The 24,072-nt window shown below is 49.7% G+C and overlaps 1 protein-coding gene across 1 annotated transcript in view; it reads left to right on the top strand.

Annotated features, from left to right (window-relative positions):
• The first annotated feature begins 17,619 nt into the window (after window positions 1-17,619).
• Window positions 17,620-24,072, top strand: part of TGM3 (transglutaminase 3) — a 31,099-nt gene continuing 24,646 nt past the window's right edge. Inside the window, exons 1-6 of the mRNA XM_029917924.1 lie at window positions 17,620-17,645; window positions 17,905-18,107; window positions 18,461-18,703; window positions 19,299-19,417; window positions 20,747-20,875; window positions 23,875-24,052. Of these exons, the coding sequence (XP_029773784.1) occupies window positions 17,620-17,645; window positions 17,905-18,107; window positions 18,461-18,703; window positions 19,299-19,417; window positions 20,747-20,875; window positions 23,875-24,052 (898 nt within the window). The remainder of the gene's footprint in view (window positions 17,646-17,904; window positions 18,108-18,460; window positions 18,704-19,298; window positions 19,418-20,746; window positions 20,876-23,874; window positions 24,053-24,072) is intronic.

Genomic DNA, 24,072 nt, shown 5'->3' with positions numbered 1-24,072 from the left:
AGGTAGCTGCTTTGTCGTTTTGGGAAGAATTTTGGACACAATGACTCAAGGCATTTTAGGGTGATGTTTTACATGTGGAGATATCGCGTGTCCTACGTAGCTAATTGTGGCTTGCACCCACTGAAGTTGGATCTGGACGCCCTCTCTGGCCTCATTCAGCCAGTGCCTTTAGGAGAAGGAGGGTCTGTAAGAGCTTAGTTTGGTTACAAAGCAAAAGATCATCAACGAATGAACCAGCTGTGGAGTCTCAGGTAAAGGTTATAGAATCCAAGTCTGCTTTAAGTACCCAGAAAACATTGAAGGAGACTCAACAGTATTCCTAAAGTATGCAAGTCAGTATTCACTGTCTCCCACTGATTGTGAATGTGGAAAGAAATTATGAGTCAGGGGGCAATGAGATGGAAAAGAAGGCTGAGCAGCGACCAGTTACTATAAACCAGGTGGCATCAGCCTCAGCAGGCATGTAAAGGAGTAAAGGTTTACGGCCCTCAGATCTTGCACAGACAGATCTGATTCCAGTCTGCATCAAATTTACCTCCTTTCTTCACGGGCAAGACTGGAGTGTTACAGGGTGAAGGAGTAAAGTACGCCCTCCTGCAAGAGAAAGTCTAATACAGATTCAACGCCTCACTCTGCGTGGCCGGAGAGAGAATTCATGTGTCCGCTGCTTTTCAAAAGTTTGCTCACATTACATGGCTTTTATGAAAGACCTACACTGATAGATACCTGTGTTGGCTAATGGAAAGACATCCCAAGTGGATTTTTTGGTTTTACAGAAAAAGGCAAAAAGCAAAAATAGCATTTAGCGTTTGTTCTATAGGGAGCCCTTGTAGAAAGAGGCGGCCCCCATCCCGAGCATGGAAAGAGTTCTCCACGCCCTCCAGATCCTGCCCTGGAACCGACACTCCGCATCTCAGCATCAAAACACCAGACCTTCGAAGTGTCTGTGAGCATCTGTGCTTTGTCTCATTTATTTTGTGCACCTGTTAGCAAGATGTGTCTCAAGGTATCAGCAGAGCCTAAGAGAGGTTAATTTTGAATCCTGGCTTATGCAAGAGATCATAGGGATGTTCTACTTATTATAGAATGGAAACCCGTCCTGAGCTAATGATAGAATCAGTTTATTCCCTCTCCAGATTAATGCAATGCACACAGGCTCAGCACTCAATCCAACTCTGCGTGCATGTGCAGTCCAGGAACTAACTGGAACATCTTTTAAAGATATCTTCTTCAAGGGTGCCTGGTGGTTCAAACGGTTAAGTGTCTGACTCTTAATCTTGGCTCAGATCTTGATCTCAGGGTGATGAGTTCGAGCCGTGCACAATGCTTGGTGCCAAACATGGAGCCTACTTTAAAAACAAAACAAAACTAAATAAATAAAGACAGCCTCTTCAGAGGAATTAAAACCAGAATGAGTTCCTAGCAAGGGAAGTAGGAGATTTGGGGCTAGGCCTGAGGGAAGGGAGATAAAAATGCCCTTTCATTGCATTTTATAGTGGCATTAAACCTATATAACACATTTCTACCAAAAAGGCTTGCTGGTGAGTAGTTTGAAACTAGAAAGGTGTTGGGCCCCTGGGTGGCTCAGTTAGTTAAGCATCTGACTTTGGCTCAGGTCATGATCTCATGATTCGTGAGTTGGAGCCCTGCATCAGATGAACCCCTCTTCTCTTTCTCTCCCTGCCCACCCCCCACCCATTGTGGGATTCTCTTCCTCTCTCTCTCTCTCTCTCTCTCTCTCTCCCTTGCTCACTTGCGCCCTCTAGAAAGAAAGAAAGAAGAAAGAAAGAAAGAAAGAAAGAAAGAAAGAAAGAGAGAGAGAGAGAGAGAGAGGGAGGGAGGGAGGGAGGGAGGGAGGGAGGGAGGAAGGAAGGAAGGAAGGAAGAAGAAATCCAGTTCCGCATCCTCTATTTAAAGTTTAATGGTGGGCTCTGGGGTGCAGCTCGGTTCAGCTGACCTGTCATGTGAGGGGGAGCTATCCCTTAGGAGGAGATAAATGAACTTTCTGCGGGTGCTGCGGTTCAGGGAAATTGCTTCTTAAACTTTCCTGTTTCTTTTTTTCTTCTTTTTAAATGTTTATTTGTTTACTTTGAAAGCAAGAGCAGGGGAGGGGGGAAGGGACAGAGACAGAGGGGGAGAGTGCATCCCGAGTAGGCTCCTTGCTCCCAGCGCAGAGCCTGACACGGGGCTCCATCTCAGAACCCATGGGATCATGACCTGAGCTGAAATTAAGAGTCGGATGCTTCACCGGCTGAGCCACCCAGGGGCCTCAAGCCTTCCTTTTTCTTAGCCACCACGCAGTATTTCTTTTAATGTTCTAGATTCTTACAACATGTGCAGTCATCTGGAGGCAAATAGGCTTTGCATTCTCTCAGGGTCACGCTCTTGCCTTTCCAAAGATTCAAAGATTTTTGCAAAAGCAAGAATTGTTGCTTTGAAGCCTTTTCCCCCCTCCCCGCTGGGAGCCAGCTCAGCAGGCAAGGGGGAGGGCTTGGGACCCCGGTCTCTTCCACGTCTTCTTTTTTCGTTTTTAACATTTTTTAAACGCTTATTTATTTTTGAGAGAGAGAGAAAGAAACAGAGAGAGAGACAGAGTGTGAGAGGGGGAGGATCAGAGAGAGAGGGAGACACAGAATCCGAAGACAGGCTCCAGGCTCTCAGCTGTCAGCACAGAGCCTGACGTGGGGCTCGAACCCACGAACTGTGAGTTCATGACCTGAGCTGAAGTCGGACGCTTAACCAACTGAGCCACCCAAGTGCCCCTCGTCTCTTCCACTTCTGGTAGGCACACCCGCAGACGACAGGGACCAGAGAGAGTGCCCTCACTGGTGGTAAAATTAAGCTCTCAGAACTCAGAACAAGATGAAAGAAACACCTCACCCAGTTTTTTTTTCTTTTATATGCTCATTAACAGCTGTAGCTAAGCCTTGGGTCTCTCTGACCCACACTGACACTTCCTGATACCTCAGAGGTGTGTGCTGTGGGGTGGGGGCTGGGGTGTTGTCTTACAGAGAACCTGGCTGCACAGAAGTTTCCTTGAGGTTGGCAGGGGCTCTAGTGTCCGTCTAACGTATTCTAACCCGGGAGTCTCTGGGTAAGAGAGCCAGCGCTCTAACAGCTCTCGAGTGCCCTACCCATGCCCACAAATTTTGTGACTCTGGCTTCCAAGATGTTCCTTAGCAACAGCTTTTTAAAATTTATTTTATTTATTTTTATTTTATTTATTTGTTTGTTTGTTTATTTATTTATTTATTTTTGAGAGAGAGAGAGACAGACAGACAGACAGACAGAGTGTAAGCAGGGAAGGGCAGAGAGAGACAGAAACACAGACTCTGAAGGAGGCTTCAGGCTCCAAGCTGTTAGCACAGAGCTGGGCATGGGGCTCGAACCCATGAACTGTGAGATCACGACCTTAGTCAAAGTTAGAAGCTTAACCAACTGAGCCACCCAGGCGCCCCTTGTCAGTAGCCTTTACCTCATGTGCACAGGGACCTACAGCTTGTCTAAACAGACCCTGGGAGAACCGTGAACTCAGTAGTCTGTGAGGCCAGCCCCGACAGCGGGCTTACAGGACCTGTGCCTGTGTTCATCCCCTATGGTTTTTTCCTTCTTATGATGAATGACACAGAAGACACAGAGAAAAACGGTGAGTATCTCTGAGAGGAAATGGATCAGTAAAACCCAAGAGCACTCTACCAAATTTACCAGAGTCACTAAACCCAAGGAACGACTTCCACAAGTATTTTTTCCTGTTCATCTCAATTTAGAGAGAGAGAAAGAGAGAAAGGGCTTCCTACTTTTGTTCCACTGGATGCCGCAGAGAGAGATTTCGGGCTGCTGACATGGTAAGAATTCTTATCTCTGCCGGCTGTTCGTCCTAGGATCTGTCCTCTGTAGCATCTCATCTCTGACCAGGGAAGTCTACCCTGTCAGCCATGCCAACTACTGAGGAGGAAAAGTCTCCCTCTGCTCCTCATGGTTCTTCTGACTAGTCTAAGAATTCACTCGATACAAGACAGATGAACAGGAGAAGATCAAATTTAATTACATACATGTGGGGAATCCACATAAACACAAGAGATTCCAAAGACAGGCAGGCAAAATGAGGTCTCTGTGTCATTCTGGACTAAGGGGAACTGGGTAGGGTTGGGGCTTCAGAGGGAAGGAAGGCAGTGCGCCACTGGAAGAATGGGAAGGGTCAAGCTTTGGTGAGCAGGTCTCTGCTGGGCCACCCAGGAACAACGGGACAAAGGGAGAAGTTGGATCTGACAGGTCTTGCTGGGCCCCTCCCCATCCACCAAGCCAAGGTCATGTCACACTGCCATTATCTAAGGTGACGGCACCCTTCCTGGAATAGGTCCTCTATAAAAACCATTTTAGGCATCTAGAGAGGGAGGAGGTCAAAGTTTCTTCCTGAGTTTTATGGGCCTTGATTGTTTTCAACTTGAAATAATCCACATAAGTAGCACATCATAAGACAACTCATTCTGAACCCCTAGAAAAGGAATGGTCAGGACCCAAGTCTTCTCGGCTCAGTCAACAACGAAAGCAGTAATAATAACAAATAAACCCTCTTGATGCCACACTCAAGAGTGTGCAAAGCACTTTCACACCCATTCATCTGAAATGATGCACGAAGTTCTTAGGGTCTCGAGTCACAGCCAATGCCATGGCAGGGGGCCAAGACCCCCACTCAAACCTCCTCATTCGGGTCCAACACTCTGTGCCTTCCACCCTTCTGCCCTCTGCTCTCTTCTTGGTCATCTGTCAGAGCCAAGAGGGGGTCCATTCCACCTGGCATGGGGGTGATGCCACCTCACTTGGCCATCGGACTTCAAGCAGGCTCTGGAGTTCACATATGGGTGTGAATCTCTTGGTTGCAGAGATTCAAGTAAACTCCTTTCTCTCTCTGTGAGACAACAATGATAGTGCCTATGTCATAGGAGTGCTATAAAGATGAGAAAAGGTAACATGTGAAATGTTTGACCTGCCCACTCATTTGACAGTGGTTAATATTTCCATGTTTGGGGCCCTTGGGTGGCTCAGCCGATTAAGCATCTGACTCGTTTTCAGCTCAGGTCGTGATCTCAAAGTCTGTGAGTTCGAGCTCTGAGTCGAGCTCTGCACTGACTGCATGGATCCTGCTTGGGATTCTCTTTCTCTCTCTCTCTCACTGCCCCTCCCTCCCTTCAAAATAAATAAATATTTCTGTGTTTCCGGAGATTGATTGAGTCACTTATTGAAAAATATGTGTATTCCTGCTCTATGCCAAGCCCGATGCTAGGCTCTGAAAAGATGTGAATAACACGCAGCCTGTGTTCCCCAGAGCTCAGTCTAGGGATGGGGGCAGACATAAACAGGTGATCCAATGTGGTGAGATACATATGGTAAACGAGGTCCCAAAGCATGCGTGGCGCAAAATGACGTGGGAGCCAAGAAGATGGACAGAGGACACTGATTTCTCTTTTCCAACCCTCCTGTCTATTCGGTCTCAGCTTTCCCAAGTCCCAGCTCCTCCCTAGGGACTGAATCATGTCTTTTTGGTGTTAGGTCTTCAACTCTGGGGGAAGCCTTGAGTAATATCTCCTCCATCATGAATCCTTGAAGCATTATGTATTTTTTTAGTGTTTATTTGTTTATTATTTATTTTTGAGAGAGAGAGAGAAAGAGCAAGCCAGGGAAGGGCAGACAGAGAGGGAGAGAGAGGATCCCAAGAGTTCAAATCCATGAACTGTGAGATCATGACCTGAGCCAAAAAAATCTCGAATCAGATGCTTAATGGACTGAGCCACCAAGGTGTCCCAGCATTATGATGTTTTTAAACTCTGTCAATCACAGGAAACCTTGATACTTGTAAATATCCACAATAGGGTTTTTTTTTAAAAAACATGTAAATAACAAACAAGCAAACACAAAACTGTCTGAGTCCCCCCATCCCCCCCTTTTTTAAATCATTGTAGAGCCTGCGCCAGGAGACAGAACCTGCAGGACCGACCCTCCTTCTTACAGAGATCGTGCGGCTGTCCCCACTGCTTCTAAGCAGGTTCCCCTTCAGGTTCCCCTTCAATCCGATTTAATCCATTACGGTCCACATCCGTGCACGTCACACTTGCATCCCCTCATGTGACTGCTCCCACCACTTAGGGAGCGGAGAAAGGTAGACACCATCACCCCTGGCCACAGAAGGGACTTCGAGGGTTTTGAGTTTCCGTAGTGGCCTGGGGCCCTGCTGGCATCAGAACCTACCCTTCAAGCTCCAAACCAAATGCTCTTTCTGCTGCAGCTCTGAACAAGCGGCTGAGATGCCAGCCTCTTGTGCAAGCAGAAAACACCAGCACTGTGGACACTGAAAAAGGTCCAAACTGTCTTGCTTCTGGGTTCTGTAGAAACATCTCTTGGACCCCCAGAGGACTTCTTAGCACCATCTCTGGACAAGGTACTTGGAGAAAAGCATGGCATCATTTCCTAAACTCTACAATCCAGGAAGTTTGTCTTAGGGGGAAAAATCATAAAAGCGAACTCCTGGCGTTTCTTATCTCCCTTCTTCTCCCTAAGCTGGTCTTGCACAAGCAGGATGACCTTCCATTGGGTGACAAGTATGTCGTAAGTGAAACATTTACACGCACTACAGGAATGACCTGGTGCCTCGCCCACCTCATTAGAATTCTAATTGGATGTGTAGGAGAGGCTGCTATAAATGGTAAGGAGATCCCCAGCCCGTCTCCCCACACCTTCTGTCCGTCTGTCCGCGCCATTCCCACAGAAGAGGCAGAGGAAGGTGAAACATGACGGGTGAGTGTGTGGCATCTACTCTCCGGGTCCTTGCTGGAAGCTTCTCCTGGACCAGCCTGAGAGGCCAGTGTTCAGCTCGGGACAGCTGCCCCCAGGGCTCTGGAGGCTAGATCTTAGTATTTAAGGATGGCATTCAAAGGCTCCCCTTTCTCGGTGGCTGCCTCGTCCCTCCATTGTGGTTCCAGGACTGGTACACGTTTGGAATGTAGTCCTGAGTCATGGGCAGGGTATTCAACCCAGCTGGACCTCACATCCCTTGGACAGAGGGACAGGCTTGCCCCTTTCAAGCCGACTGAGACCTGCTTCCCCTATTTCTCAGCGCACTTTTGCCAGCTGTCAGTCATGTAGGCAAAGAAAAGCGCATCTCAGAGCTTCCAGGAGAGGGAGAGTGATGGTGTGTAAGTTGATTTAAAAAAAAAATCATTAGCGCCGCTGGAATGCTCCGAAGGAAACCACACATCCGGAAGCACCGCGGGCTCTTTGAAAGGGACTTGCTGAGCTGAAACTTCCCGAGGCGGAAGGAGCAGGTGCGCCGCAGCCCATCCCTGCAAGCAGCACCCGGGGAAGGAGGTGAAAAAGATCTACAAGAAGTACAGGTTGTTTAGCTCTGCAGTCGCCGTGGAGGAGCTGGGCTCTAGTTAGTGCCCCTGCCAGGCAGCGTGTTAATTATTGCCTGTCGTGGGTGCTCAGCCTAGTGGGTTGACAGCGACGCCAAACCCAAACAAGGCTGAGTCAAACCTGTAAAATATTGTGAATGGTGGTTGGGACCTCGGGAAGGTTTGCCAAAGAAGTTACTCAGCGTGGTGCCAAAGGCAAAGGCTGGTTGCTTGGGCATCCCAAAGGGCAGGACAGGGTGGCTGCAGACACGGACCCCTCCACAGACTCCCATTTCCTTCTGTGCACCTGCGGCATCGCTGGGGTGCTTAGAAGAGCTCTGGATCCTGTAGGCTTTAGCACGAGGGGATGTCAGGGTCCCCTAGGCCGCCTCCCTCCCTCCAGGCAGAGAGGGCAGTGACCCAGGATGGGGCAGACTTCCAGGGGGGGGCTGCATAGAAAGTTGGTAGCAGAGCCCAGACTACCCTTTTCCACCCTGTCTTGCTACCAGACCTGAACTCCTAGATGTGCGCGTGTGAAGCACAACTGCTTTTGTGTTCCTGGACATACTAAGTCTCAGGTTCTCATTTGCAAGATGAAAGGCCTGGAGTAGATAGACTCCAGGCTCCTTCGGGTACTAAATGTGCCATGAGCAGAAACCAGGGACAGGGAACCTGGGCCTGGTACATGCTCGCCCCAGAGCCCCTGCAAGCCCTGCCCTCCCCACCCCACCCCCTCTGAAACCCTGCTGCTGTGAGGCTGCTCCCCATGCCAGTGCTTGTGACTCCTGGGAACACTGAGCTCTAAGGGCTCAACATCTAAATCAGCCAGAGATGTCCTAAGGTCACAACACAATGTAGACAATAGCCATTTGGGGGCAGGGGGACATCCATTTTTTAAAAAGGTAGGGGAGAGACAGCTGAATATCTTCATTGCCTTCAATGTGTCACATTATCACATAGGCTAGCTCAGCATCTAGTCACTCAGCCAGGCGGTGCTCAGAAAACGCTTTCTGAATGAATGAATTTACTTGTTGGGCATCTCGGGAAAGGCTCCATGGCAGAGGGGTGCAGTGGGGACACAGTGGGTGCAGTGGGGATGCAGATAAATGAACTGTGGTCTCTGCCCTCCGTGAGCTCACAGCCTGACAGTGCTGGGAAACACCAGTTCGTAGGCAAGGGACCCAAAAAGATGGACTGTCATTAGGCCGCCTTGCAAATCCAAACCCAGTGCTGTGGGGCCCGAGAGGAGGAGGAGATTAACTCAGCCAGGGATGGTGCTGGGGGAAGCTAAGCAGACGGTTTTCGGTCACAGTGAGCCGGGCACAGCTAGGAGTTTCCTGAGGTGAGGAGTGTTCTGGGCACAGGGAACAGGAAAATAAACTGGGTGGGCAGGCAGGCGTGACCCAGGGGACCAGCAGGGTCCCACGTGTGCTGCTTTGAGAGGTCTCTGTGTCCCGTTCCTAACTTAAGGTTCTAGTTGGGATCTGCAGGGGCTCAGAGAGCAGCCTGGGCTGTGGTGTGGACCTGGTGGCAGAGGAAGGCGTGGCTGGCAGCGCTGTACACAAGGTAGGGCACAAGGTGTCCTGGGCCTGCTGCCCACCGGGGACATCAGGCCCACCATGGAGGGGAAGCCTGTTCCCCCTCCCCCAAAGCCACTTGGGCAGCCCAGAGCCAGCGCCAGTGTCCTCAAGGTACAAACCTGTGGGAGGCCAGGACGGCCCTTCTGGGGACTAACCCTCCGTCCCCCCAGGGGCAGTGAGCTTCCATGCCAACTGCTTTACTGGGCAGAGCGCTACCTTCCGGGCCTCATTCCTAACATGCAAAGGACTCGTGCGATTCTGGGCTGGGAGATGGCCTGGAGCTGGGACATGGGTGGCTCTTCCTGCTATGAAACCAGTCAGGAATTCCTCCCGGGGTCCCGCCTCCGTCTGTAAACCCGGGAGCATCCAGGGCTCTCCTCCCAGGGGCATCCGCTTTGTGTTTCAGCCCCCTGGACCAGAGCAACATCTAGGCTCTCTCTACAGGCTGAGCAGCTCCGTAAGGTTCAGGGGCACAGGGCTGCAGCCCTCAGGCTCAGCGTAGGGAGGACAGCTGTTTCTTGTCTGTCTCAGGCCCTAGGGCTCCCTCTCTCCTGGGGTAGCCGCTGCCCTACCCCCACACCCCCTCTGCCTTGGAGCCCAGACCAGCCAGTGGCTGCCTCCCCCTGCATTGCAAGCTGCCCGTGTTTCCACTTTTGTTACCCAAGATTCTATGTGGAAGTAGAACAGCTGAAGGGTGACAGGCTCACGTCCAGAGAAGGGCCTTGGGTTGAATCTCAGCTCTGTTCCTGTTAGCTGAGTGACCTTGGACAGCTTACTTACCTGTGTGTCTCAGTTTCCTCCTCCCTAAAATGGGGCTCTTTTAGGGGTGCCGGGGTGGCTCAGTCAGTTAAATGCCCGACTTTGGCTCAGGACACGATCTCGTGGTTCATGGGTTTGAGCCCTGTGTTGGGCTCTGTGCTGACAGCTCAGAGCCTGGAGTTTGCTTCGGATTCTGTGTCTCCCTCACTCTCTGTCCCTACCCCACTCACGCTCTGTCTCTCTGTCTCTGTCTCTCTCTCTCAAAAATAAACATTAAAAAAAAATTTTTTTTAAATGAGACTCTTTTAGTATCCCCTTCCTAGATGCTCAGTCCATGTGGCTGATTATTACTTGGGAACTTCTTTCTGGAGCCTGTTTTCTCCTGGCCTTGGGGTCTGAAGAAAAACACTATGAGATGAAGTCTCTTTTTTAATCGAGGACCTATTCCAGGGAGTCTCTCCCACGAAGATCCCCGTCCCAGACCCCCTCACCAGCCCCTTCTCAAGTCCCCAGTTCTTTTTTTTTTTTTTGAGTTTAAATTTTATTTTACAAAAAGAGAAATAAAGAAAACTGATAGGCAGTTATACTGACTTACAATTGTTCTGTTTGCTTTTTTTTTTTTTTAAAGTGACATGAAACATAAGTAAAAATAAATACGTCATAGAAATAGCCAGTTGCCCAGTCTCTGGGGCAGGAGCACCTGCCCTGCTGAGAGAGGAGGGAACCCCATGATCATACCAGCAGCTGGAGCACCCAAACACAGATGCTCCTCAAAGCCAGGCGCAGCAGTTCCCAGGCCTCAGGGGGCGTCCTGAGGAAAGAAGATGGAAAACTAAAGCCAGATGCCAGGTCCCTGGGGCCACTTCATATCCCCCTCCCCACTCCTCCCGGCAGCAGTGTGGCCTTAGTGGTTATCCATTGCGACCCCCTCAACCCACCTGGACCCCCTTCCCCTGACCCTTCTGGAGAGCGTACAGGAAAAAAACCAGTCTTGGGCAGGCTGAGGGGGACTTTTCCCATGAGTTCCCAGCCCACCCTGAGTAACACAACCAGATAAGAGTCAGTTTGTCAGTTTACACCCATATGCACAAGTGCACTCTCACATACACACGTGCACACACACACACAGTCACACACACACACACACACACGCACCCTGGGCTGAGCTCTCTTCCAGAAGAGGGTCCTGGGTCAGGTCACAGTATGAGGTCCCCTCTTATGAATATCATCCCAGTAGTGGTAACAGAGTACCCAAATCTCCTCCAGCCCTCTGCACTACAGACTCTGCAACCTGCCTGGCTACCTCTTCCCAATGCACTGGATTTCAAGTCTCCAGTTCTTGTCTTGGTGCTATTTCTATTCACCTCACATGACTTCTAGGTCTGTCTCTACCCCACTGGGCTATGCTCCAAAGATGGGGCAATCATTCTCCCAGGGGCCCACATGCCGGCCTGGGGTGTGAGCTGAAGGCAGGAAATTCTTTTTCCTATGGCCTCGGAGCAGCGGAAACAAGGCCTCAGGGTTGTTGGTAGGGGCTGAGGGATGGGTCCAGAAGGTGTCCAGCCTTCCCTGCTCTGTACCTTAGTGTCTGCCTCTGTAAAAAGGAGACTCCTGCTTCCCAGAGCTGCTGTGTGACTCCGGGGGGACAGTTGGCATGAGGGTGCTCTGGTAAGTGTCAAACGATGCAAAGACCTAAGGGAGTGATTCTCAATCCTGCCTGCATATTAGAGTCACCGGTAGAGTTTAAATTTTTTTAATGTTTTATGTATTTTTGAGAGAGAGAGAAAGTAGGAATGAGCAGGGGAGGGTCAGAGAGAGAGGGAGACACAGAATCCGAAGACAGGCTCCAGGCTCTGAGCTAGCTGTCAGCACAGAGCCTGATACGGGGCGCAAACTCACAAACTGCGAGATCATGACCTGAGCCAAAGTCGGACGCTTAACCGACTGAGCCACCCAGGCGCCCCAAGAATCACCAGCAGAGTTTAAAACAACAACAACAAAAAAACTAACCAACAAAACCCGCCAATGCTGACCCTAACCCTGAGATCCTAATTTGGTTGGTCTGGGAAGGGGCTCAGGTCAATTAAACACTTTCCAGGCTGTTCTTATGTGGGGCCAAGGAGAACCACTGATCTGAGAACTTCTCGCCTGTGAAGGGGCCAAGGAATCCTTCTTCCTCCCCCTGCTCCTGACTAGGTAATGTCAAGGCAGGGAGTAGGCGGCTGGTGGTCCCTTCTCTTTGGCAGCTTCCTGGAGCCGTGCCGAAGTCATCACCACCACAGTCACCTTGGTTGGCTTCAGGGTGGCAGCCAGGAGCCATGTGTGGTCAGGCAGAACTACCTTCCAGTCTGGGCTCAGGTCCAGGCTCTGCCTGAGCACATGCTATGTGTCAAATGATGTCACCCGACTGAGATTTTCAAATCTCTCATGTGCGAAATGGGAATAACGACATCGTAGGGGTTTCATAACTATCGAAGGACCTAAGGCAGGTAAAAATGCACAGCGCCCAGCACAGCTGAGGCCCTCAACGGCAGCCCATAAAAAAACTCAAGCTTTCTTCTGTCCTATGTTGCTATTGCCATTATGTGTGGGAAGGATCCCAAGGTAATTATCTCCCTGCCCCCACCGCTGGGGGCCCAGGCATTGGCGATGGGCACATATTGGATCCCGATAATAGGAAGATGTTCAGGTCTCAGTGTCCCTTCTGTAGAGGGAGGAAGCACAAGCCAGGGATGTGGAGAGCTTGCCCAAGGCCCTCCAGACCGCCAGGGCAGGGCTCATGCCACAGCACCCCAGGGGGCCCCGCCAGCCCCTTCCTCAGCTGCTAGCGGAACCCCGTCTTCCCCACCAGCCCGGTACCAAGGGACTGTACCCCACTCCCATGCTGCACGGGGATTGAACTTGTCTGAACATGGGGGAAGGACAAAGGGAAATGGACCAGGCTCAAGAGAGCTGAGATCAGAGAGGAAAGCCCTGTGTGCCCAGGGCCAGTGGGAGACTGCCCAGGAGCTAGGGGATGTTCCAGGTGCCAGAGGGGAGTGACAGGGAGAAGAGGGAGAATTGGGAGTAGTTCACAGCCCTGCAGTGACCAGGATTTCAGACCTGGTTTCTGAGCCAAGCTCTGCTTCTCAACTACCCTATAACCCTTTTGGGGCCTCAGTGTTCTTCCTGTAATATGAGAATACGGGATTACATCACTGTTTTTCAAGCTGCCAGTTGTCACTCATTAGAAGATTGTAAAATCAGTTTAGTGGATTGTGACTGGCAATCAAAAAAAAGAAGTAGAAGAGAAAATATCAGTACACTGTATGTAGTAAAGGTTAGTATTGTTTTGTGAAACTTTGTTATATACCCATGTTTGTTAACACTCTGTAAATTACTTTCTTTCTTACTTTCTTTATTTCCTTCTTTCTTTCTTCATTACTTCTTTCCTTCCTTTCTTTTTCTTCCTTCCTTCCTTCCTTCCTTCCCTCCTTCCTTCCTTCCTTCCTTCGAGAGAGAGAGCAAGAGAGCATGAGTGAGTGGGGTAGGAGCAGAGAAAGAGAAGGAAAGAGAATCCCAACCAGGCTCTGCTCAGCTCAGAGCCCGACTCAGGGCTCAAATTCATGAACTGTGAGATCATGACCTGAGCCAAAATCAAGAGTTGAACACTTAATCAACTGAGCCACCCAGGCGCCCCATACCCTGAAAATGTATTCCTTAATGTGATCTCTAACAAAATTCTTGAAACACTCAGCTAGACAATTTTAGTATATCTATCAACCCTAATTAGCTCTAGAAATCTGTAAGATAAAAATCTGTCTGTGTCTAGAGACAGGACATGGAGAATAGGGTCTGGGCAGGTGGGGAAGACCTAGTCACTTGAGTATCATTTATGTCATGTTGGACCACCTACCAGCAACTGTACGGAGTGGTGCTCCCGGGAATAGGAAGGGAAAGCCCCAGCCACACACCTGGCAACCTCTGTCTGTTCCTGTCCTGTCTGCAGTGGGTGATTCAATTTCAGAGCCAGGCTGATAAAGATGGAGACAGCTGACGAGTAGCAGAGTCTGGAATCTGTTCTGTGCTTCTCATGTTATCCCTGCCAAAGGCAGACCACAGAATAAGTGGGTGGGAGTTACATTTCAGGTGTATGCGATTAGGTTTGGTTGTGAATGACAGTGAGCTCCCGAGTAGCAATGTCTTCGAGAAACAAGACAGAAGTTTAGTTCTTCCTTAAACAATAGATCTAGAGGTAGGCGGTTCTGGGTGAGTGAGGCCGCTGCACTGCCCCAGGCCTGACCCAAGAGTCCAGCAGTAACTCAGGGAGGTGGCATGGGATTGGGAGAACACGGGACGGACAATCCAGAGGTGCCCCGCTGTGGGCAAGCCGCCTTCCAGGCCTCCCCGTGCTCATATCCAGAATAAGGATGCGAGCTCGTGATCTGGCTCCAAGATTTTTTCCCTCTGATGTTTCTTAAGAGTGTATGTTAATGAGTCAATTGTAGGAGTCATGCAACTCTCCCTTCCTCCCTTTCTTCCCGTCCAGACTGGTGCAGAAAACTGCCCTGAGGCTCATAAATGTCCACGGGTTGTAAACTCGGGAAGAACTTTGTGTGGTTGTGGCCCTCCCCCACTCCCTGCCCTTCCCTTCCACGCCGGCAGAGGCGGCTGTGATTAGGGGTACCTCACGGGGTGGAGGTGGAGAACAAAGGAAACTAAAAAATCCACAGAGGGGATGACCAGATCCTCGATTTGGGGGCCGGCAGAGCCAATCCTAGGGTTCAGAGACAGGACAATGACTGAAGGTGGCAGCCAGTGGAAGGACGAAGGTTCCAGAAACCGCACCAGAGACTTTATGAGCAGGCCCTCAAGCTGCCTGGTCCACTCGGGGTGCAGGGGCAGGCTGCTCCCATTTTATTCACACACGCACGCATACACCCCCATGTAAGGTGGATGCTGTTTTGGAACACATTTCTAGGTGCTCAGTCTCTCCTCTTTGTCAGAATGAAAATGCCAATGGGGAGGAAAATGCATGGTGAGGTCTACTCACCGACTGGATAGCTTCTGGACTGAAGATCCTGCACGGGCCCCCCTTCCAGGCAGGAAACCGGGGACCACAGCAACAGGACAGTGCCAGTAAGACCTGAGTTCGGAACCTGGTTCTGCCAGTCACCAGGCATATGACCTCAAATCAGACGTTTATCCCCCTGAGCGTCAGTTTCCAACTGGTATAAGGGTCCCACCCACGATGTATGCCACCTGCTCTGTCTATTGCTAACAGCGGTTGGCATGCGGTAGACTGATGCCAAATGCGAGCCCCGCATCTCTTCACCTTTCAGCTCAGAGAAGCCTTGTGTATTCCACAAGCACCCTACCGGGGAGTTTGGTTTCTTCGTGCCAGGGCTGATGCTTGGTGTCGAGAAACGCAGAGATCATCACAGTCACAGAGAGGTCCCACCTCCTGGGGCATGCGCAGTGCTCCTCCTCTCCTTCCAGTGTCTCTGCACCCAGGGCCTTTTCTTTGTCATTTTCCCTAAGAACAAGCCATTGGTCTCTGAAATGAAAAGGAGAAGCCCCCACTAGGGACCCAGCAAACAGTGCATAAGCCTTTGGGGAGCAAAGGATGTGGGCTTCTTGGAGGAGAGGCAGATACTAGCTACAGCTTTCCTTACCCCTGTGCTTGGCAGAGGGCTATGTGGAGACATACTTTCTGCTCTCAGAAAGTTCATGGTCTAAAGTAGCGAGCTCCACCAAGGGGAGAAGGGCATGCATCCTTTAGGGTTTGGGAGCCAGGTGAGGAGTCTCTGGAGACTTCTGTGATCTGAGACTACATGTTCCTTAGAGTTCTTCTTTTTTCTAAAACAAGACAGAGAGTAAAGCTCTACTGAATCTCAACTGGCAGGGATGGTAGGAGACAGGGGTTTAAAAAGTTTAAAAGGTGGGACCCCTGCCCTAAAAAGACCATGCAACTACCAAGCGAGCCCGATACAAGCCATACAGAGCTCAGTGTCTCCCGGAGTGTCTAAGATCTGGGCTCTCGCCATTCAATACTCTTGTATTCTTCTTTCTGCTTTTCCTCTGTCCCTCCTTCCCTCCCTTTGCTCTTCCCTTTCTTCAACAGATCCTTGTTGACTGTATGAATGTTTTCATTTCCCTGGGTTTCTGCAAAAGCTTATCACTGTTCTTTCAATACCTATCAGTTGAATGCATGAATGAATGAATGGGCAGATATGAATAAATGAATCTTTCATACCCTGAGCTGGGGGCAAGATTACTTCCTGGACCCGCTCTCCAGCAGCAGCCTCTGGCTCACCACCCCAGACAGCCTGCATTTCACTTGAGAGTATCTTTGATGAGCCCGTGCCCATCTCCCCAGCTGCTTGGGCGGGAGCTCTGGCCCCAGGCCTGCCTTGGAGTCCCACTCTCTCCCACTCTCTCCACTTTTCTCATGTTCACAGGGCCTCTGCGCGAGCCAAACAACACACCGGTCTGCCCCGCCTTCGGATCCTCTTCCCATCTTCTGCAATGCAGGCTTCTCCCTTCGCATCTAACAAAACTCTCTCCAAGACCCGGCATTTTCAATGAAGCTTTGTCTGATCTCTCCACCTGAAAGGGATTCTTTTCTGCCTGCATTTCCTAGACTCCTTTAATTGGGGGAGAGTGGACTCACCCCATTCCATCATTCAGTCCCACTTGTGCTTGCCTTACCCATGGCTGAAGCTCTTGGGGGGCTAAAACCATGTTTCATACGTGTTTATACCCCCGACATTGTGCTTAATGCAGTGTTCTACAAATACTATGTACTCTATATGTGTTTAGTGAATGGATGCCCCCTATGCACCTTTCTTTATGGGCTAAATTTTGAGCTGTAGTCATGATGGCCATTGCATGACTAGTTTTTGATTTGTTCAGTTATTCCTTCATCTGTTGGTTTATCTACTTGTCTCAACACCATCAAGTACGGTACTAGGCATCAGAACATGAAGATTAAGAAGGCACATTCCAGGGGGCCTGGGTGGCTCAGTCCATTAAGCATCTGACTTCAGCTCAGGTCATGATCTCATGGTTCATTGGTTCGAGCCCCAGGTCAGGCTCTGTGCCAACAGTTCAGAGCCTGGAGCCTGCTTCGGATTCTGTCTCCCTCTTTCTCTGACCCTCTCCCTCTCACACTCTGTCTCTCTCTGTTTCTCTCTCTCTCTCTCTCAAAAATAAATAAACATTAAAAAAAAAAGGCACATTCTGATGGAGAGAGACAGACGCATATTTAAAAAGAGGTGTGCCCAGCACAACTATGGGGATACATCAACACACTCCCATGATAAAGTCAGAAAACAGTTTGGTTTGCAGAGGAATGAATGATAAAACATCTCAAATGTAACTTGAAGGAATACACTTTCTCAGAAGGTTTATCCCTGTGACATTCCTTGTACATCATGGCGTGTCATAAAACCTTCTCAGTTTAGGTCCACAATCACATAAGAAAGGGTTCGAGATGTTTGTTCTCAAGGTCTTATCCAGAGATCTCCTGAGGCTTTGACTTGTTGCTATATACTGCTCTTGCCAGTAAGCATTGAAAGTCCCCTCCAGGCCAGTGATCGCCCCATCTCCAGGCCTAGAAGTGCTCCTTAGAGCACCAAGGAGTCCCACTATCTCCTCAGCTAGCAGCAGAGGCCCAGGCCAACACCCATGTGCTGTACATCTGGGAAAAGCAGGAAATACGCGGGTCAGCGTTTGCCGGATGCTGGCGTGCGAGAAGGCACTTGGTGTCTAGGAAGGTGTGAAGGGGAGAAAGCAAGTGAGCAAACCAGGGTGGCGGATTTGAGAGACATCACCCCCCACCCACAAAGTAACGATGCTAAAACGACAGACTGTGATTATTACCCAGGAGTGGTTTCCTCGTTCTCCTCGCTATGGGTGAAGCTATGCTGAGCGCGTGGTCTGTTCCTTAAGGGTGAAGTGACAGTTGGTCGAGTAGCAAAGAAGATATTCTCAGCCGTGTGAGTAGTGTGTGCAGAGGCTCAGCTGCTGAAGGGATGGAACCGGGAACAGGTCGTGAAGTGCTGTGTTTTGTCAAGGCCTTTGAATTTTAATGTGATTCTTTCTAGAAATTCGCCTCTTCCCCAACCAGCCCCAACCAAAAGCCATCCTTTTGGTAACATCTGCCTTTCTCCATGCCACCTTTCCTTGCCTTCCAGGACCTCAGGTCTCCTCTTCTGTCTTACAGCATTAGAACCCCAGAGTATCAACTGGCAGGTGACCTCCAACCGGCGGGCGCATCGCACAGACAGGTTCTCGAGCCAGGAGCTCATCTTGCGCAGAGGCCAAACCTTCCAGTTCTCAGTGAGCTTGAACCGAAGTCTTGGCCGTGGAGACAGTCTGGGTTTCGTTGTTTCCACAGGTACCTGCTCCCAGCTCCCACACACACATCTGAACAGCCCTTGGGGCTGTGCCTCCAAGGGGTGGTGGTGTGACACTGGGCCACTAGGCTCTAGGTCCTAACTCAGCTCTGCCATTGACTTGGTGTGACCTTGGACAAGTTTCTGCCTCTCTTTGAGCCCAAGAGTCCTACTCTTCAAATCAGGAGAGATTTGGCCTACCTGCTGTCTCTAGTTGCTTCCAATCCTCTTATGTGGTGTTTCAAAGGATGGTGCCCCCCTCCAAAGCGCCCCTGTAGTTATGTTGGGATCTGATGGCTCCACACTGTCTGGCCAGCACTCCTTGGTTTTCATTGTCCTCCGTCTTCCTCTACAGGGCCTTACCCCTCAGAGTCAGCCAGAACAAAGGCTGTGCTTCCCCTCTCCAATGGGACAAGTCGTGATGGCTGGAGCGCACAGCTCGTGTCCAACAATGACAATGTTCTGACCATCTCCATCTCCAGTCCTGCCAACGCACCTATCGGACGGTACACGCTGAGCACACAGATCTCCTCCCAGGGCAATGACTTCGTTCAGAAACTTGGGATGTTCATACTTCTCTTTAACCCTTGGTTGCAAGGTAGGCACCTAGCCAATCATACTCCTAGCCATCAGCTAAACAACACTGATGGAAAGGAGGTGGGGGAATGATTTTTATAAGCTCAAGTTTGAGTAACAGGAGTTTGTGGGATAGCCAGATGTCAGAAGTCTGACATCCCAGTTCTGCCATCTAATCAGCTCTGTAAGTCTGGGCAGTGGCTCTATCCTTCTGAATGACTTCAAATGCCTTACCATTAAATGGAAATCCTGCTCTTTCCTCTGGGGCTATTGTAGGGATCTGATGAGCTTGTACAAAGTGCATCATATGGTATAACTATAAGGAGCAATGGCCACAGTATAATTCTACATCACGGAAGTAGCTTCCTGCCCAAAAGAGCAAGTATCTCATTCCTAGGGTCTCATTTTCCTACTTCCAGGACATCTCAGCTTCTCTTACAAGTTTATGAGTTGGAAGCATTAGATCTCACAGGCTTCACTCCTTAGTGTAGGTTGGGGGAAGGGCTGCAGGTGTGGTTTGCTCCAGCCACCAAGCCAGTACTCAGGAATGGGAGAACTGGTCTCTATAGTCCTCTGTAAGATTCTAGCTCCTGACATCTGATTTTTGTATCAAACAGAGGATGGTGTCTTTATGAGTAACCACGCTGAGAGAGAGGAATACGTTCAGGAAGATGCCGGCATCATCTATGTCGGGAGCACAAATCGAATTGGCATGGTTGGCTGGAACTTTGGACAGGTAAAAGGGTCATAAGAAGTATTGTGGCAGTCCCAGTGGAGAGGAGGAAGTTCCCAAATCTGTCTACTTGCCTGCCCTTCTATTAATTCATTTACTCATTCAGAAGACATTTATTAACCACCTGCTGTGTGCCGGGCCCAAGCTGCACACTCAAGACACAGAAGACGGATAAGGCACATTTTCTGTCTTTTAGACAGACACAATCTAGTGGGCAAAACAAATATATACCTAAATCAATATATTGAGGTATTATTGGTCCCATGGTAGACAAATGAGGATGAAACCTAGTAGAGACACTTGGGATAATAGTGTACTTTCTGTTAATCCTTTTGTTTAAGAATATGACAAACATTCCCTAGTATCAGCATTTGGACTCTTAAAGCCAAAGCCTCTTGGTCCTTCATTACTGTGACTCCCCGCCATCTGAGTCCAGAATTCTCAAGTGTGCTCAGCCTAGAAAATATTCAGGGGTTCCCTCCACTGTGCCTTGTTTCCAGCCTATAAATGAAGACACTAGAACAGGTGGGGTGCCTTGGCTTTTCAGGAGGGGGTGAGCAGAACGTGTACCTCCAGATCCCAATCGGCAGCAGCCAGAGCAAGTCAGCTCTATGTTTTATATGTTGGCGTTTGGGTCAAATTTCATTGGAAGGAAGCAAAAAGGGGGGAAAATGTATAAGGGCATACAGTGCACCCAGGGGTGGAAGGCAGGCTAATTTTGATGGCATGATCTGGGAAACCCTCTCTGAGGAAGGAACCTGGAATCAGAAACCTGAAAAAGGGAAGAGAGCCAGACAGATATCTTGGGGAAATGCATTGGAAACAGAAGGAACAACACATGCAAAGACTCTAAGGTAGGAGAAAGCGTGGCCTTTGAGATGCAGTGACAAAAAGTAATTCTTATTTTGGGAACATGGCTTCAAAATCTTTTATTGAGATATTTTATCTTTATAACTAGCTCCCAGGAGTCTAAAGACTCAAGATCATAGTCAGAGCCAGATGGAAACTTTGAGATGAGCTTGTCCCAATCCCCTGTTATACAGATGGGGAAATTGAGGCCCAGGCAGGCTAAGTGATTTGCTCCCAAGACCATGACACTGTGGGAGTCTTGTTCACTTTGGGGATCTCATGTAGGGTGAGGACTCCTGATGAGTTTGCAGGTTAGAGGCTGGGCGAGGTGGCTGCTCCTTGAGAACTCTCTGTCCCAAAGGCCATGGAGTGAAAGGGCCTGAGTCATCCCTGTGGTTCCCGCCAGTGGAGCTCCTATACCCTTAAACAGCCAATGCTGCTTGTCATTTCTCTCATCATAACGGATGGTCCCATTTGGAACAGTTTGAAGAAGGCATCCTGGACATTTGCCTCTCGGTCCTGGATCACAGCTTGAATTTCCGTCGTGACCCTGCTACTGATGTGGCCCGCAGAAATGACCCCAAATATGTTGGCCGAGTGCTGAGCGCAATGGTGAGTGATAGGAAAACCACAGTAACTCGTTGCTCCCGTAGATCAAACTCAACCATGGGTCAGGCACCTGTGTCCTTTACATCTGACGTATCACTGAAGACTCACAAAATAGAGTTGGTGGCTGTTCCCATCCCATTTTGCTCCCGTGGAGCATGAGACTCCTTTAAATTAAAGACCTGACTGAGACACATGGTGAGTGAATGGCAGAGGCGGAACTGGACCCAGGTCTGCCTGGCCCCAAGGCCCTTTCCCCTATATCCTGAGGCCTTTCTCAGATGATAGGGGCATTTGCCCTTGTGATGTCCCCCAGGATAGCAGGGTGCACAGCTGAAAGTTTGCCTCATTGCTGGGCCTCCTAGGGAGAAAGGTGGGTTCTCAAGTGAGTCTGGGCTATCAACCTGCCTTTGCCCTGATCCATCCCCTGCACAGCGGAGTACTCAAAGGCAGCAGGCTCACCCATTAGTTATCTAGATGGGGAAACCCAAGGAGCCCAAGTGGCTTGCTCATAGCACACAGCCTGAGTCAAACCAGAACAACAAGGGCCTCTTGCATGCACTCAGTTCTTCCATGTGAAAGATCTGTGCCCTCCCCCCAAACACACACACACACACAAGCCAGATCCTAGAAGAATCTCTCTCTCAGGTACTGGGTTTGTAGAGAAGGCCTCCATAAGAAAATGTTCCAAACATGGTATCAACCTGATCAAAAGTTACAAATTAATAAGCCGAAAGTTGGGGCACCTGGGTGGCTCAGTCAGTGAAGCATCCGACTTCGGCTCAGGTCATGATCTCATAGCCTGTGAATCTGAGCCCTGCATCAGGCTCCATGCTGACAGCTCAGAGCCTGGACCTGCTTCAGAATCTGTGTCTGCCTCTTTCTTTCTGCCCCTTCCCCGCTCATGGTCTCTCTCTCTCCCTCTCTTAAAAATAAACATTAAGGGGCACCTGAGTGGCTCAGTCGGTTAAGCGTCCGGCTTCGGCTCAGGTCATGATCTCACATTCGTGGGTTCGAGCCCTGCGTCAGGCTCTGTGCTGACAGCTAGCTCAGAGCCTGGAGCCTACTTCTGGTTCTGTGTCTCCTTCTCTCTCTGCCTCTCCCCCTCTCATGCTCTGTCTCTCTCTGTATCAAAATAAATAAAACATTAAAAAAATAAACAAACATTAAAAAAAATTTTTTTAATCTGAAAGTTAAAGAATTCTTGAACTTTAATCCTCTGAAGCGAATTGCCCCAAAGTGTCTCATGTTTTGGTGGTTGATCATGGATGAGGCATTTCTAGTCTCTACTTTTGAGTTGGAGAATATCTGAGTTAATGAGCTAGTTACATTGTTAGAAGTTAGAACACTCTTCTGACTGCTTCCTAACCAGAGGGCTTCCTGGGAGGGCACAGAGTCTAAAACAGAGCCTTACAGCAAAAGAGAGGGGAGGCCCAGGGAATGTGGAGCCATGGAGGCGACGGGCTAGGACCAGGAAAGGAGGGCCTGGGCTGAACCTTGAAAACGGAGTGGCGTGGGAGGCATGGGATGGAGCCGAGGCTCAGGTTAAGGGAGGCTGAGCCTCGCATGCCCAGGAGAGGGTGGGTGAGGCCAGCCGGCTCTGGCAGCTTGCTGACTCACTCTGACCCTGGGGACAAAGCACCACATCTCAGTGCCAAGTGCCTCAGCTGCACCTCCCTGCTGCTCTCTCCAGACCTCCTGGTCGGGCTGGGCTTGGAGCTAATTATGGCCTGTGCAGGGCTTTGAAATGCTCAGCTTTCAGCCAGAGATGACCCTGCTGATTACCACTCCAGTGGCTGGTGTACCTGTGACTCAGGAGATGGGCTGGGCCACGCAATCTTCCATCTTGGAGGAGGCCTGTCTTGCCTGATTCCCGATGATAGTCCAGGCTTTCCTGGAAGATGGGTGGAGAAGCACACCTCTCATACGGAGGGGCTGCAGGAGGCTGGGTAAGGATCCTTCTGTTCTCACTGGCCTTGCCCCTCGTGGAGCCCCACAAAGAGAGGGAGAAGGGCTCACAGCCTCTTACTGGACGGTTGCAATAAATGCCTGTCAAAGTTTCCTAAACTTTGAACACTTGGCTGTTAGAAGTCATTTCCCATTTCCTTGTATGGGAAGGAAGGTGAAGAACGAAGGCCCAGAGAGGTTGAACTGACCTACACGCAGTCACTGAGCTGGCAAGGGGCAAAGTTGGCCTCATAAATTGGTTTCTCCTTTCTTTCTCTTTTAACTTTTCTATCACGGAAAAGCTCAGACCTTCACAAAAGTAAGGGGAAAAGTAAAATGAGCTCTCATGGACCCACCCCCAGCTTAAGTAGTTCCCTTACCCAAGGCCAGTCATGTTTCATCTCTGACTCCCTCCTTTACAGATTGTTTGATTAACCCCAGGCGTGGCATCTTTTCATTCATAAAGATTTCAATATGTGTCTCTAAAAGACAATGGAACTCAGGTCTTTTGATTCCCAATCGGGTGCCCTATTCACACTGCATCCTGCTTGTTACTTCTATAAGAATCACGTCTTAAGTGGAATGAATGAATTGAGTGAGTGAATGAATGAAAAGCAATATTCCATCTTTATGCATTCCGAGAAGAAGTTAGCTGCTGAAGCTCCAAAGGGACCTTTTCCGAAGACCAGTACACCAACATTGAGTTTCAAAACATAGACTCCCAAGTCAGGCATCAAAGACAGCCCCTGAGTTCTGGCAGGAAATCACCTGCAGGCTCATGTTCTGACCTTCCCTTGACACTGACAAGCTGTGGAGCCTCCATGGGCCATGTGAGCCTGCTCATAGGAATGATAGATGGATTATGGGCAATCGATCATGACCCATTAAACAAAGCTCCTTTAAACCGAACTCAATGCTCCTAGAGGATCATTATTATAATGATCATCACCAAATCAGAAAGACACAGAAAAATATGACATCTCCCCAGTTTCCTTCCTCATCTCCTCACCTGGTCCCCTAAACTCTACACTGATTCATGTGGGGTTTTTCCTGCCCAGGTCAATGGCAATGATGACAACGGTGTGATTTCTGGGAATTGGAGTGGCAACTACACGGGTGGCCGGGACCCACGGAACTGGAATGGCAGCGTGGAGATCCTCAAGGAGTGGAAAAGGTCTGGCTTCAGGCCAGTTCGATATGGCCAGTGCTGGGTCTTTGCTGGGACCCTCAACACAGGTACTCTGCATCGGTGGGCA

Source organism: Suricata suricatta, chromosome 12 (genome assembly GCF_006229205.1).
Source record: "Suricata suricatta isolate VVHF042 chromosome 12, meerkat_22Aug2017_6uvM2_HiC, whole genome shotgun sequence".
Classification (NCBI taxonomy): domain Eukaryota; kingdom Metazoa; phylum Chordata; class Mammalia; order Carnivora; family Herpestidae; genus Suricata; species Suricata suricatta.
This window is presented reverse-complemented; position numbering and strand designations above follow the sequence as displayed.